This window comes from Babylonia areolata, chromosome 6 (assembly GCF_041734735.1).
Source record: "Babylonia areolata isolate BAREFJ2019XMU chromosome 6, ASM4173473v1, whole genome shotgun sequence".
Taxonomy (NCBI): domain Eukaryota; kingdom Metazoa; phylum Mollusca; class Gastropoda; order Neogastropoda; family Buccinidae; genus Babylonia; species Babylonia areolata.
The window spans coordinates 49,161,222-49,177,712 of record NC_134881.1 but is presented as its reverse complement, the minus strand read 5'-3'; the positions used below and the strand labels follow the sequence as shown (position 1 = coordinate 49,177,712).

The 16,491-nt window shown below is 43.0% G+C and overlaps 2 protein-coding genes across 2 annotated transcripts in view; both read left to right on the top strand.

The window, feature by feature from the left end:
- The window catches only part of LOC143283115 (uncharacterized), a 551,198-nt gene that overhangs the window by 415,798 nt on the left and 118,909 nt on the right, over positions 1–16,491 (top strand). The window lies entirely within an intron of this gene.
- On the top strand, positions 5,559–6,089 carry LOC143283548 (uncharacterized). The gene has a single exon (XM_076589793.1). The coding sequence runs from the start codon at positions 5,559–5,561 to the stop codon at positions 6,087–6,089; it is 531 nt and encodes a 176-aa protein (XP_076445908.1).

Here is a 16,491-nt window from a genome sequence, read left to right as displayed (position 1 = left end):
TCCATCAGCCCATTTGCTTGTGCATGGTAGGCCGTGAATTACCAACAGCCCATCCGTTTCCAGTGTGATCTAAAATGACTATCTGTGAGTGAGTGAGTATTGATAGTTTCAGGATTTATTGGTGGTATTTTTGATTGTGTACTATTTACGATTGTGTGCTAAGACTTGTGAGTGTGCGTGCGCGTGTGCTTGTGTGTATTGTGAGGGGGGGCGGGGGGGGGGGGGGGGTGTGAATAGTTTTCAATGATGTTTGGTATCTTGTGTTCAATTTTTCCTTTTTGATATTTACATATGTGTTCTATTTGTAAACGCATAGGGCTTATTTTCAAGATTAGGCGTAAATGCTCATAATAATAATAATAGTCACTTGACCTGGCCCATGATGTCGCTGGTGAACTGTGTCCCCATGTCATAAAAAACTTCTAAAGGGACGCCAACACGGGTCCACATTTGCCACGAGGCCTCTGCCACAGTCACGGAGTCGATCCCACATGGGACCTGGGATCCTGGAGGTGTGGGAGGGAGCGTTTCATTCTGACGCATCATCTCCCTAATGCCCTCGCGGGTAAGGAGGGGGCTTGAACTAGCTACCCACTCCGCCAAAGTCGCCCCACCTGAAACACCACTGACAGACCTAACGATCGGTCTCCGTAGCCGATCTTCCGCCAAGGGCTGCTTACTCGTCATATTTGACCTGTCCACTACCTTCCCCTCAAAGCCGAACAGCCAAAACAGAAAAAAAACCTATCAAAAAGAGGAAGGGTACAAAAGGAAGGAAGATTAGTTAGCAAGGCAAAAGCAAGAGAACAGTGGAGGGGGGGGGGGGGAGCAGGCGGGGGGGGGGGGGGGGGGGGGACGGAAAGCAAAGGCAAGAGGATTACCCCCACACTAACCAACATCAGAGATAGGAGAGCGAGTGAGCGGGGAAGTGAAGGGACACACACTCCCTCTACACCGTCACTGGCTAAGACCACTCCCATATACCGCTCCCGCCCCCCTCGCCTGGGGACCCCCTACTGACGCTAGGGTCCAACCCTCCAACCGCCCACAGTAATAATATACACTACTCAAAACACGTAGAAAGACAGAAACAAGTCAGTCTCGGGACGGAGAGGGGTACATGGCAGGTGACCACCTTCCGAATTGGAGGAAAGCCGGCTTTTGGCAGATGACCCTGCTGGTCAGCGCGCCCTTCACACATCACAGTAACACACGTGCGTGCAGCATTGCCACACACGCACACACACATACGCAAGCAGCTGGGCCACTGATACTCGCGTATTTTCCCCTTGCTTCTGTGCCTGTGCAGCGGATATCTGTGCTTCAATGCTAGTCCTTGTTCCTTCATTAAAAGTCTTGAACTGGCGAACCCCTCATGTGGTTTGAACGTGTGATACCATCGCCAAGGCCAAACAGCCACACAATACGTTGAACAAGAACAAGGACGACTGATCTGTAATAGTGTAGTCGGCCTGTGACAAAATGCACTATGACCCAAAACTAACTGGTACATGAACTATTTCTGTTTAAAGTGTTAACAAAGACCACGTCTGCAGATTGTAAAAAATCAAAACATGTATGCCTCTGCATAATTGTTTTATTATGATTGAGTTATGTAATAAATATAAACAATATCAGCCAAAACATATTTTGGCGAAGCCTTTTTAGCTCACGTGTGATCCCAGATAACATGCCATTAGTGGGTCATAATGAATTTGATAGAATTTTGCCAGTATCCCATAATCATCTTCCGCAATAGGCCTCAATGTGGCCTGGTTATTATCCTGCACACATCCTCATTTCAGGGCCGATGGTGGCAGCCTTTATCGGCATGGATCTGGACCAGTTATACCCTAACCTTTATTTCTGGCCCAGAACTGGTTGGTTGATGGAGCCAACACTGATCTAAAACATGGTATTGATCTACCTTTGCACAAGTGGACACTGGACCTTCACTGGGCCAACATTCTAAATTATTATAGGTCCAGAAACACACCAGTTATGGGTCACAATCACTTGTATTTAGGTGTTGCCAACCATTAAAATAAACACAAATTGGACAAATAACAGTTACAGTCTTAGATTATTGACAGTAAGAAACATATTCACGATACTGTTATTGACAGTGTTATTGACATTGTCAATATAAAAAAGGATTGTTTTTATCAGTGCTGACCCATGATCACTGATATTGATATTAATATCAGTGATCATGGGTCAGCACATAGTACATAATTCTTCACAAAAGCTACAGCTGATGTTATTGTGTTAAGAGGAACTTTTTTTTAAATTGTGGTATTTCTCATTGCTCCCACAGAACAAAATAAACCAAGCTGTTAGAACACATAGTAAACTTACTAATCATTAAGTTGATTATCGCAAGACCATTCACGGAGAATCTTCTGAGTTGGCATTTTTGATTTTTATACAATATCTACCATACCTCCCAACAGACATATAAAAGTTATGCAAATTGATTCACAAGTTGGTATGGAGTACATGGTCACACTACAGCAAATGCTGTATCAACTGATTACCTTTTTTAACATCAGAGCTCAATTTTCACCGCCAAAAATACACTTTTGAAAAAATTATAGCAGTTCTTCGTGAGGAAAAAACACTACCTACATCCCCGGGTCTTTTTTTTTTTTTTTTTTTTTTCTAACCATCAACCACCGCCGATATGCTAGTTATGGTCAATGCATTGAACCTGGACATTCATTGGAAGAAGAAATAAATAACAGACCTCCATAGCAACATCGTCATCATCATCGTCATCCTCCTTCATCGTCATCAATATAAACAAAATAGTCTCAAAGTCTGTGACCCTTCATGCCCTGCTCTCATGGTGACCTCAGTTTCGATGCCCCTCCACTTCCGTGCTTGGGGTGAGTCCTGTCAATGTCGTCAGTGTCGGCAGATTCATGGGGGGGCTGTTGTTTGAGGGACGTGGTGGCGGTCTCCACTCTGGGAGAGACGCTCACTCAGTCTGGCTCCGCGACTAAGCCATTATTGTCGTTAGTAGGGGGCTTAGTAGGTGGTGTCCTAAGTACGTTAAAACAGAACAGGCACCACTGAACACCACCGAAGTGACTCAGCAGCAGTGCAGGGTCTCCTCTGGTGTGTGGCCTCCAGGCGACCTAACATCGATGGTTCCCTGTGGACTGCCGACGCTGGGACTGCGACGGACGAACCCGGGTGTGGCCGTGTATGGGGGAATCTAAATGAGCGGACTGGGAGTAATGCCACTGAAACGGCGCAGATGATGGGGCAGCAAAAAAAAAAAAAAGAAGAGAAAAAGAAATAAATAACAGTCCAATACAGATGTAGCCAACACTAAAGCTGACACCGTTGGCACTCATTCTGACAGACGATACTAACCAGAATTAAAACAATAATAATCACAAGATTAGCCAGAAATTAGGATATAATCTGACGCATCTGTATCTTGCAGAAGAAAAAAGGACGAAATACGTATAATGTATAGTCAATCATTTGTGAAAGACTGTTCACAAATAACCTTTGAATAAGGACTTTTAGCCACTAGGCTGCATATATGATGAGATAAATCAGTGCAACCGTGTACGCTTTGTTGACACAATGACGAGATAACTTAAAAGAAGAAGACAGTAGTGAACTTTTATTGGACGATTTGTTAGAAAATAAAGGCAGCAATAATGAGACTGGCCAAGATACAACGAACGGTGAGTGACGACAGCTGCACAGAGCAGACAGCAGTAACACGACCGAAATATTAGCAGTACACACTCTCTGACACCCTCAAACGGCCATCTAACGGGTGCAATAGCCGAATGGTTAAAGCGCTGGCCTTTCAATCTGAGGGTCCTGGGTTCGAATCTCGGTGCACGTGGTGGGTAAAGGGTGGAAATTTTTCAGATCTCCCAGGTCAACATATGTGCAGACCTGCTAGTGCCTGAACCCCCCTCGTGTGTATGCGCACGCAGAAGATCAAATACGCACGTTAAAGATCCTGTAATCCATGTCAGCGTTCGGTGGGTTATGGAAACAATATACCCAGCATGCACACCCCCGAAAACGGAGTATGGCTGCCTACATGACGGGGTAAATAAAAAACCAAACAAACGGTCATACACGTAAAATGTTACATGTCTGTCTGAGTGTGCATGTGTGTGCGTCTGAAATCTGATTGAATGACACAGGAAACGAATGATGAGCGCCCAGTGGCAGCCGTCAGTCGGCTCTACCCAGGTAGGCAGCCTGTGGTGCAAATGTCCCCGTGTATGTAAAACGTTTAGAGCTTGGTCTCTGACCGAGGATAGGCGCTATAGAAGTATCCACATCAATCAACCAGTCAATCAATCAATCTACTATTGACCAGGAAACTCTTCAACAGATACCCCAGCTGCCTATACAGAAGGACCTCAACCTACCCCCCATTGAGGATGAAGTAAGGACTGCCATAAAACAGATGAACTGCGGGAAAGCGCCAGGAAAAGATGGAATTCCTGCTGAAGTGTACAAGGCACTTGGAACCACAGCTCTCAAAGCGTTCCACGACGTCCTCTCGACCATCTGGAAGGAAGAAGACATGCCAGCAGACATCCGAGATGCCACTATTGTGGCATTTTACAAGAACAAGGGGGCAAAATCAGACTGTGGCAATTACTGAGGAATTTCTCTTCTCTCTAGTGCTGGAAAGATACTTGACCGCATCCTCCTCAACAGGCTCATCACCAACATCTCTGAGAGCAACCTTCCCGAAGCCCAGTGTGGTTTCCGCCCTGGCCGCAGTACCATAGACATGGTGTTTGCTGTGCGACAAGTCCAGGAGAAATGCATCGAACAGCAAGCAGATGGACTTGAACGCAGTGTTCATAGACCTGACCAAAGCTTTTGACACTGTCAATAGAGAAGCTTTGTGGACCATCATGATGAGGCTGGGCTGCCCGCGCAAGTTAACCACCTTCATACGGCTCTTCCACAACATGACTTTACAAGTTCTTTCCAATGGTGCCTACGCAAACTCCTTCAACATCTCAAACGGAGTGAAACAGGGCTATGTCCTCGCCCCCGTGATGTTCAACTTCGTCACGCAGGTCCTACTCCATGCTGTGAAAGATTTGGACTTGGGCGTGTATATCAAATACCGCCTGGATGGATCCGTGTTCGACCTTCGTCGTCTCACTGTTCGAACGAAGACCTTGGAGAAACTCATCCTTGAAGCCCTCTTTGTGGATGACTGTGCCCTCATGGCACACAAGGAGAATCACCTGCAGGACATTGTCGACCACTTCGCAGAAGCATCCAAGCTGTTCGGACTGACAAACAGTCCTGGAAAAACGGAGGTCCTGGTCTAAGCCACCCCAAACACAGCCAAGCCCCAGCCAGCCTTTACCACTGATGGAGTCCAACTGAAGTGTGTGGAGAGCTTCAATTATCTGGACAGGACTATCTCTGCAGATGGATCACTAGATAAAGAGATCACGCCCGGGATCCAGAAAGCCAGCCAGGCCATTGGAAGATTGAAAGTGAAGGTTCTCCAGCAAAAAGGCATAAGATTGTCTACAAAGATAAAGATGTACATGGCCGTAGTCTTTTCTTCACTACTGTATGGATGTGAAACGTGGACCCTGTATCGACGGCACATCAAGCAGCTAGAGCAGTTCCACATGAGATCGCTGGGCATGATCATGGGCATCTGCCGGCAGGACAAAGTCACAATCCAAGAGGTGTTGGACAAAGCTGGTTTTACAAGCATCGAGTCATTGTTGTTGAAGGCTCAGCTACGCTGGACTGGTCATGTCATCAGAATCGACGATAGCTGCATCCCACTAATGTATTGTGAGCTCAAGGAGGGCCAACACAGACAGGGAAGGCCCAAACTGAGGTACAAAGGCACCCTGAAGAGCAACCTCAGATGGTGCGACATCCAGCCACGCAAGCTTGAAGCCTCTGCTGCAGACATATCATCCTGGAGGTCTCTCACCTCCAAAGCAACAGCTGCCTTTGAAGAAGACACGACTGCGTCTCGCCGCTGCGAGGGACAGACGACATTGGGCCTCGTCCACCTCAGTCCAAAATTCAGACCATCGCTGCGACACATGTGAGCGCCTGTGTGCTTCCAGCTTGGGGGCCAAGGGGGCGTGGTCCCCTATATGTCACATCACTTAGAGTAGTCACAATAATTTGTGTGTATGTCTCTTTTTTAGTGGTGCTGTTCTAGTATAATTTGTACAGGTATTATCCATTGTCCGGAAAACTTTATGTAATGAACAAGTTGAAAATGTGACAAAAACAACTGATTCCAAAATAATTGCATGTCATTGAAAATATACAAATTTGGAAAGCATCTTGTGTTTTGTAATTTTTTTTTTATTCATTTACCTTTCAGAAAATATATACTTTTACGGGTCTCTCTCTAACAGCAATAGCAAAGTGCACTGAATGTTAAAAAAATACATATACCTATTTTTTTTGTAAAAAACAACAACTGGCTAATAGATTTCACTTAAATCTTATTTCCCTAGCAGCGAAAGGGTTAAGCAATATTGTAATCTTTTCCTTCAAACAGACAAAAATTTAATGCAGAACTGATTCACAAGTCAGTACAGAATATGACTGGTTACACTGCAGCAAATATTGTACCAGCTAATTACCTTTTTTCAGCATCAGATGTCACTTTCTACTGCAAAAAAAATTCACCTGTTAAAAATCATAGTAGTAGACAGCTCAACCCTTGGCATCCTGCCCCCTGACTACCCACTTATTCCAAGAAATACCACTCCCCCCGCCCCCTCTCTGTCTTTAAACTGCACCCAAGTACCACCAAAATACATGCGATGTGTATCGAACGAAAAATCAGAATTGAAAAAAAAAATCTGAATCATCCAATACTTTGCCCAGATGTGACATGCAATACTGATCAAAAATTATATCAAACAAATTATATATTCAACTCAGTGTTGGCATCCCAAGAATAACCAGAAACAAAATACAAACAAAAAGGTTTGTTGGGTTGTTGTTTTTTTTAATATGGGTGGCTCATCTCTATTGTCATGCGTGCTAAAGCTGACGTGCACCCTCCCCAAGATACCCCACTACAGACGCCACAACACAACAAGCCCACACAGAAACGAAATTATGTAATGTATTTAATGATTGTGTGTATATGTCTATATATGTATGTAAATAAAAGAAATTTTAAAAAATTATCAAGAGCATACAAAAACAAACCACCACCCCCCTCAAAAAACAAAACAAAAAAAACAAACAAAAACACGGCAGCAAAACTACAGCACAAGAGCACTGGTAAATGAGATGTCAAACCACCATCACTATAAGCACAGGATGGTCTTTTGTTTCCACTAAAAAACAAAAAAAAACCAACCAAAAAACAACAACAAAAAAACACATGAACATAGGAGTGTTGCTGACGCTGGCGGACGGAAGACAGGCCCCCAGTATGGAAAACGTCAGCGGAGCCCTCAGCGGATCCGTCGCCGGCTCCGAGAGGCGGATGGTCTGGAACCACCATGTTACAACTAAAACATCCACAAAACTGGCGGCACCCAGCGAGGAGCGCACAGGAAGATGCACTGGCAGCCCAAAACCATTGATGAATAATTATTTCGAGAGATAAAATTTTACAAATATCATGGAAAGCATACGTTTATAGTTTTTTTTTCTTAAGGAAAGTGAATGACATTATCAATGGTTGCCGGCATCTTTTCCGCACGCCTCGCCGCCGTAAAAATAGACTAATAATTATCTCCCTTTCTTCCAGTATTTCACATGTCATAAAACAAATCATTTACCATATACAACAGTACTGTTTTCTACAAGCATAAATTTACTCTCGATGTTAACTCGTGGCCTCTGGTTGGACGAGCTCCTTAAACCTTAACAAAAATATCCAATAAAATCGTATTGAACATGTAAAAAGCAAGATATCTAAAATTACCCCCTTCCATTGAAAAAACTCCCACTTGGGCAGACATGTCAAAATGTAGCTCCTCCCAATTCTTAAATTTCAATACTTATTCCTTACATTTCCACTATAACATATGAGCAACATGTGACAACTCATCGCCCCTTCACAGGCTCATAACTTTCACAATAATAGACCATGACAAGAGAAAGGTCACAACAAACAGGAGACAGAAAATACAAACGTAACAATGAACCACGACGGAGGAAAACAATACATAAACAAGACTGGAACACAAGCTCCTACCTAGAGCGACGTGACGTTTCCCCACGATTCGAACGGGGAGGCACAACACCTCGGACAAGAACAAAAGTCACCCACTGGCCACCGCACAGTGTTCCGTAAACGAACAACGGGTGCTAACATCGAAACACAGATGAACAGTTCCACTGGCGGACACAAAGTCGTTTACAGAGGAAAAAGAACGAACGTCAGCCGCTAAGCGCTGGTTCTACACTGTCCTTCTCCAAGGACTGACTCCCTTCGAGTGAAGCTAGGGACAAACCGGCGAGGAGCATTTGAAGCACTAGAACTCCGCTCACTCTGTTCACTCAGCTTCCTATATATTTTTTTCCGTTCAATTGCACGAGACATTTACAAACCATAGAAAACATGACACAACAACACGATCTCTCTCTACGCTCGAACGCAAGGGGAACACACACGATGGAAAACATCGTGCACGCGCATACGAAACACACCCGCCTCTAAAAATAATCCAGCGACCCACCGGCCCTCCATAAACGTAAAAGAAAAGAAAAAAAACCAGCGGAACCATTATGTCGTCCGCGTGTTCCCCTTGCGTTCGAGCGTAGTGAGATCGTGTTGTCACGTCGCTCTAGGTATGAGCTTGTGTTCCAGTCTTTATGTATTGTTTTTTCCTCCGTCGTGGTTCATTGTTACGTTTGTATTTTCTGTCTCATGTTTGTTGTGACCTTTCTGTTGTCACGGTTTATTGTGAAAGTTATGAGCCTGTGAAGGGGTGATGAGTTGTCACGTGTTGCTAAAATGTTATATTGGAAATGTAAGGAATAAATATTGAAATTTAAGAATTGGGGAGGAGCTACATTTTTGTCATGTCTGCCCAAGTAGGAGTTTTCAATGGAAGGGGGTAATTTTAGATATCTTGCTTTTTACATGCTCAAGACAACTTTATGGGATATTTTTTGTTAAGGTTTAAGGAGCTCGTCCAAATAGAGGCCACGAGTTAACATCGAGAGTAAATTTATGCTTGTAGAAAACAGTACTGTTGTATATGGTAAATGATGATTTGTTTTTGACATGTGAAATATTGGAAGAAAGGGAGATAATTGTTAGTCTATTTTTAAGGTGTCGAGGCGGCGAGGCGTGCGGAAAAGATGCCGGCAACCATTGATAATGTCATTCACTTTCCTTAAAAAAAACAAAAACAAAAAAAACCAACCAACTATAAACGTATGCTTTCCATAATATTTGTAAAATTTTATATTTCTCGAAATAATTATTCATCAATGGTTTTGGGCTGCCAATGCGTCTTCCTGTGCGCTCCTCGCTGAGTGCCGCCAGTTTTGTAGATGTTTTATTTATAACATGGTGGTTCCAGACCACCCGCCTCTCGGAGCCGGCGACGGATCCGCTGAGGGCTCCGCTGACGTTCTCCATACTGGGGGCCTGTCTTCCGTCCGCTAGCGTCAGCAGCACTCCTAATTTCATATCAAACAAATTATATATTCAACTCAGTGTTGGCATCCCAAGAATAACCAGAAACAAAATACAAACAAAAAGGTTTGTTGGGTTGTTTTTTTTTTAATATGGGTGGCTCATCTCTATCCTTGCAGCAATATACATAATGCAGACATTATGAAAAATAATCAATTATGGAACTTCAGTCCAGTATGCACTTCCATGAAATCATTCTACCCCCAGTGATACATGAAATAACATATCTATTCCACAGGCCTAATCAGGGTAATGTTTGGGAGCTGATCATCCAGTTCAAGGTTTTTTTTCCTCTTTGAGTGTCCTTAAAGGGGTGTTATAGCCCTTCGACTTTAAGCCCTGCTTGCCAAACCAGTTAGATTGCTCCTGCACCGAGTTTGTCAGCGTTGTATCGAGGACCTTCTTCACAGCAGCCTTCGCTCCTGCTCCTCCTAGCACACGTAGATTTTGTACCTGTACAAAAAAAAGATGTGGACTTATATAACTATGAATTTGCAGTTTTCACAAGCCAGATCCAAAAGTCAAAAACTGACTCATTGTCAGAAACATCCAACATCACCAACTGCTGTGTTCGGAGTATTGTGCACATGGCTATCATACAATTGTCACGTGACCGGCAAACGTTGAGGAATCACCCACAACCCGAGTCAGCTTCGCGCAATCAAAGAAAAAAAAGAAAAAAGAAATAGGTCTCCGGATCCTCGCACGCTCAATAAATTGCAGCCAACACCAAGAATTGACAAACAATACAAAACTTTATTCACTCATCCACACGGACATACTGACGACAGAAACAGCGCTGAGGACCTAAACAACTGTTTCCCTTTGTTCCCCCTCCCAACCTTACTAACCAGTTACCATAATTCGTCACACTGTTTCAAACGTCTTTTCGGAAGACAGAGAAAAACAAACAAAAAAACACAATCGCTTGAACACACACACTCACTTTTCTTGCACACTGCGCTCACACACGCACACGCATCCTCTACCGTTCATGTTTGGCTCACGTTGGTCCTGAGTACCATGGTCCATGCCAAGATGTCGGCAACCACTGAGAGTCCCGGTTCTACTGCTGACAGGCCATGCGCTAAGGTTACCCACCGAAGCAGCAGTCTATCTCCATGCGTTGCAGGGACAACTCTTGACAGACCCAAGGAACACTCGGGCGCTTGGGAAAGCTGTAAGCGCCCAGGAAAACGGCAGAGGCTCGGGAAGGTGGGTTGTATTAATCCAAGAAGACCACATGCACCCGGGGAAACTAAGGCACCGTCAGAACTTTTCAGAGCAATAAGCAGACTCGGGTTCAGAGTCAAACATGAGAAAAACACAGAGGATGCATGTACTATGGCAGACACACAGAGGGTTCCACATACATCCGCACGTACAGTTGGATATCTCACTTAAAGAAAATTATTTTTATCGTCATTATCACCAAAAGTAAACGCTCGCACACAGATAATTGTATAACATCACTAGAAGTGTGGACAGTAATAACAGCATTAACAAGATGAGTAATGCATAAGATATTATGGTATAAGGTGGGATAGATAATGTTTTTTGAAGGTTTTGGGGAAATGGTGTTTTTAATTGGTTCTGGGAGTGAGTTCCATAGAGTGACGCCTGAGTGAGCCAAACTAGATTTAAACAGACGATGTGGACTTTTAGGGGATTCCTTAATAAATCAACAGGAAATTGTTTATCAATGTTGGTGGTGCATTGCCTGTCAAAATCTTGTGCATTGTGAGTCCAATAGAGAAGTCTTTTGAAGGAATACCAGATTAATCCTCTATTTATGTTTCAGCAATGGTTTAATGGTGTTCGCACCAGTAGAGTCCCTAGTGTTTATGCGTAATCTGTTGTGGGTATGTGCTTGAAAAAAACAATTTCCGTGAGTGGTGGATAGCTTGATTTTGGATAGCTGATGTCTTTTTGCAAAGGGAATTTATGTGAGGATTCCAAGTGAGATTGTTGTCGACTGTGATTCCCAGAACTTTATAGTCCGCAAGGCCGAGGGTGTTACCGTGCGCTTCCCTCTTGCGCCCTGGTCAACTAAATTAAGACAAGCTGAAACTCAAACCCTGATTATGGAAAGGAAACCACCACATATTACATGTTTTCATTTTCAGTGGGGTCTTTTCTATTCCAGTCAATATCAAGAATTGAAATATCTTCATCTATTCTCTCACAATTAAGGCTTGCATTGGCCTGCTAATAAATCTTCGACGAATTAACATTAAACTGCCCCGTTGTATTATCTTATCACTTCAATATCACTCTTTCCGAACTTACTTTTACACAGAGACCTGCAGGGGTCTTATAGTAATTATTTCAGTGCGAGTGGACCCTTTTACCTTTGACCCTTTGGGGAGTCACACTGGTCGAGTTGCTTCCCCTATCCCCAAAATACTGTTTTGCCAGGAATCGCCTTTAACTCACTCAGTACGGCCAGTCCTCTCTTCTCCTCTACACAGACCCCTCGGATGTTCAGTGGGTGTCTGAATGACCCAACCTTTAGCTTCCGTCGTCAGAACTGTGGTATTCTTTGTCAACATTCACCTCTTCAGTATAAGAGCGTTCCGCTTGCAATATTTTGATGGTAATTGGGGTGAAACGCTGTTAACGTTGTCTCTTTCGCCGTTCGTATGGAGAGAGTTAAGTCGCAACATCATGTAGTTTTTGTGGCTACCATTTACATATGCCATGTTCCTCTGCTTCAGAATACAACAAATACTGATATGAATAATTTTCGTTCAAAATACATTGTATATATCGTGATAATAAGCGATATTAGGAAAATGAAGTTTACCCAGCGAGCACTGACCAACCACATCCCCCCTAACACTCACAGGAATAAAGCAGACTAATTTTAAACGTATTTAGAGTGTTCTGTGATGATTTTACAATAGTTTTCCACATGAAGCCACACTATTAGCATATTGAAGGCAATTGTGAGGCCATCGTGGGGCCAGCCTCAGGTATATAAATGTAACAATATTTTCTCTCCTGTCTTCAAACAGCAAATATTTCAAGAATGTGATTTTATGGAGCGATGACTTTGTAGTGTGCTCTTGTTTGCTGTTGACGATTAACTATTGGACAATTTTTGGTGTCATTATTTCACATTTACATTTATTTTATGTATCTGTTAAAGTGAACCTGGCTATGGTAAAAGAAAGGGCGTCAAGAGAGAGCAAATATGAAACAATCTCCCATCAAAATGTTGAAGAATTGACTGGAGAGCCTTTTGTCTGTATTTCTAATACAAACGGCTGCAGTTTTAGATAGAGAAGCCTCATTCAAGATATTGTTAGTAACTGCTGGAACCTGCAGACTTCCTATATCGCATGGACATGTCTGCAAATTTATGAGGACCTAAGCCCATAGCATGGAGATTGCTATCAAACGCTTCAGAATTAACAAAAAGAAAAAAATAGCAACAAGGAACATCTTTGATGATGAAGTTGTTCAACAGCAGCAAAAAAACTTTTAGGCATTCCTCCGAGACATCAGAGAAAGTATTTTGCAAGACAGGGTGCATTTTCTTTCAACAAAGAAGTAGTTTAAGAAAAGGCACATATGGCATCATGACTTGCAATATTTGAATATGAAGACTGAAACATGGTGCTTCAAGCTGCAGAACAGGAAAAGGATGAAAAGCTTTTACAGAAAATAAGGTCCTTTGACCTGCTGAACAACTTCATCATCAAAGGAGTTTTTTGTGTGGTTAATTCTGAAGCATTTTATAGCAATCTCCATGCTATGGGATTAGGTCCTCATAAATTTGCAGACATGTCCATGACGTCATTTTCTTCTTCGTGCAATAAATAGATGTGATTGTAGTGGACGTAATATCGCTGTTTAGATCATGTGTGTGTGTGTGTGTGTTTTATTATAATTATCAAGTTATTCTTTTATTTCGGCGGAAAAGGAGACGTTGCCATTTGTAAAGAATGAGGGGCTTATTCTAGTTTAGTCATTCACAGCAGGTCATGTTCACACGCAGCCCTTTCACTCCTGAAACGTACACACATTAGATTGTCTCCGTACATTAAAAGTTGTAATTTGAAAACAGACACTCAACACAATGTTCCCTTCACGCATTAGTTGTCAACACAGGCAGTCTCCGGAAGCACAAATTAAATCACAGATGTTCACAATAAATCAGCAGCATCAACAGTTCTATATGAGATCGCTGTCCGTGATCTTGGCCATTTGCTGACAGGGCAAAGTCACAAACCAAGAGGTGTTGGATAAAGCCGGCCTGACAAGCATCGAGTCATTATTGCTGAAGGCTCATCTACGCTGGACTGGTCATGTCATCAGAATGCACGACAGCCGCATCCCCAGACAACTAATGTATGGTGAGCTCAAGGAGGGCTCATGGAGACAGGGAATGTCCAATTGTGACTGGGGAACAAAGACACCGTGAAGAACAACCTCAGATGGTGCGGCTTGAAGCCTCTGCTACGGACAGATCAACCTGGAGGTCTCTCACCTCCAAAGCAACAGCTGCCTTTGAAGAAGACTGACGACTGCGTCTCGCCGCTTGAAACGACAGACGACACAGGGCCTCCTCCTCCTCAGTCCAAAACTCAGACCATCGATGCGACATCTGTGGGCGCCTGCATGTGTGCTTCCAGCTGTTATCGCTGACTACACGGACCTTGTCATCGTCAGCTACCAATCGGACGGACTACCAGGAAGACAGGCACAACACGAAAACACGAGTGAGGTGGCAACCAAATTCTACAACCACACACCCAAAGAGAATCATTGGCTTGCAGCAGAAAGCAACGAACTTTATTTCAACGAAAATAAACATTGTCGACAGAAAAAAATGCTTCACCATGGAAATAATAGAGGGGCGGGGGGGGGGGGGGGGGGGGGGGGGGTGAAGAGGGAGGGAAGAAACTGAAAAGAATAGGGAGATCTAAGGAGACACGCAAAGGACGGAATATGAAACTTCTTCGGGAAAATAACGTACGGATAGCCTAGCTGAGCTTGGGGCGTCTGGAAGATTGCGAGCAGAGAACCTCAAGGGTAAAATAATCTACAGAGCTTGCTCGGGACTGTCTGAGGAGACTGCGGGCAGAGCAACCGGTAACGGCACGAACAAGGATCCAACCAGGAACTGTCAGGAAGTCTACACACAGATGAGAAAAACGAGAAGAGAACAGGAGGCCAAACGAATCTTTATCATCTTCACGGGAACTGGAGATCGCTATCTGAAGACAGCAGACACAATTCAGAAGGTACTAGCCTAAGTGACAAAGTTGGCAACTGACCATAATGTTTGACGAAACCACCAACAGGTGAGAACGTAGATTGACTTCGATCACGTAAATCCAGATCTAATAATACGTATTCCGGCTTCCGTTAATTAGATCCAGACTCACTCAAAAATTCGATTGAAACCAAAACATGTGCCATTTGAAGACTACCGTAAATTGACCCGTTCGTCATAGATCACTGTCACCCTGTAGATTCAGGCACACCCTGGCAAAAGATATACCGTTAATTAAGAGAACAGAATCAGTCAAGCAGTTGACCGTTAGTGATGTTAATATTAGGCCCTGAGTTAGTCAGAGCTAGATAGTAAATCGAATGTGCATCCCTACAATAATTATTACATGTTGCTAGTTGTTTGATCAACTGATTGAAATGATGAATTATTATTTTATTCATTGTTGAATTGCACTGTGACCTGACTTGACCTAGGTAGGACCACTTAAATTTTGAACTTCAACATATCTAAAAACTAATTATACCATTGGAAAGAACATAAAAAAACTAAGTTCACATGCAAATTTTCATTGCATTATACCCAGTAGTTTTTAAGAAAACGGCATCTAAAAATGTGCAAAAATGACGCGTTTTGACAGATTTAACAAATTGCTATTTTTAGACAGTCATAAAATTTTAAGATGAAGACTTACCACATTGTTCTTTGCTGTACTTGGCACCGCCAATACCTAGTTTATGCTGAATTTTTTCTGGCCTACTCAAGAACATGCTTAGAGAGAGACAGTGCCTCCAAAATAGCAAAATATTCAGTTTTGCCAAGTATCGAATGGCCTGATTTCACAGTGATAACATGCCGACTTATAATGTTGATATCTCAGAAAGTTTTCATGCTACAAAAAAATTTCAAATATGTGCATGTTCAGAAAAGCATGTAGAATACAGTTTTTTGGAAGACTTAATGCTATCAGAAATGCAAATAACAATGAAAACAGTCACAAAGTATATGGTTTTTAGTAACAAATGAGCAAGCTTTTTACAATCATGATGATACTATGCTGTCAGATATCACCAGAGTAATTGTAAATATACATATTTGACATAACAGAAGTCCAGTCATTTCAGCATCCTTGATTTGCAGTTCCCTTTCTTTTTCACTCAGTTTTGCTTTAAGAAATGACACCTCCTCTGTCGTTGTTCTTAGTTCCTGTGTGATAATGTCCTCATTTTTTTCTTTGCTGCATGCTGGCTCTGGGTCTGAAGTAGGAGGTAGCTTTTTGATAGTTTTTTGCTTCTTCCTGCTGTCTCTGATGACCTCTGCACTTTCAAAAGGAAGTTCTAAAAATCTTGAAGTGCACTCTCTCCCCCTGGTTTACTTCCGTTTTTACGCAGGCGAGCCTCATCTGCTCAGAGCCTCCCCAGTTTTAATTTGAGCTGCTGGGTTGGTGGCAAATCTCTGACCAGGTGTCATTTATGCAATGTTGCATTCTTTATCCTCAATATCCTAGCTAAGGGACATACTTCAGACACAAGACCAATAGGACAACTGTGTAAAACCTCACGGTCCTCTACAGTTCCTTTCA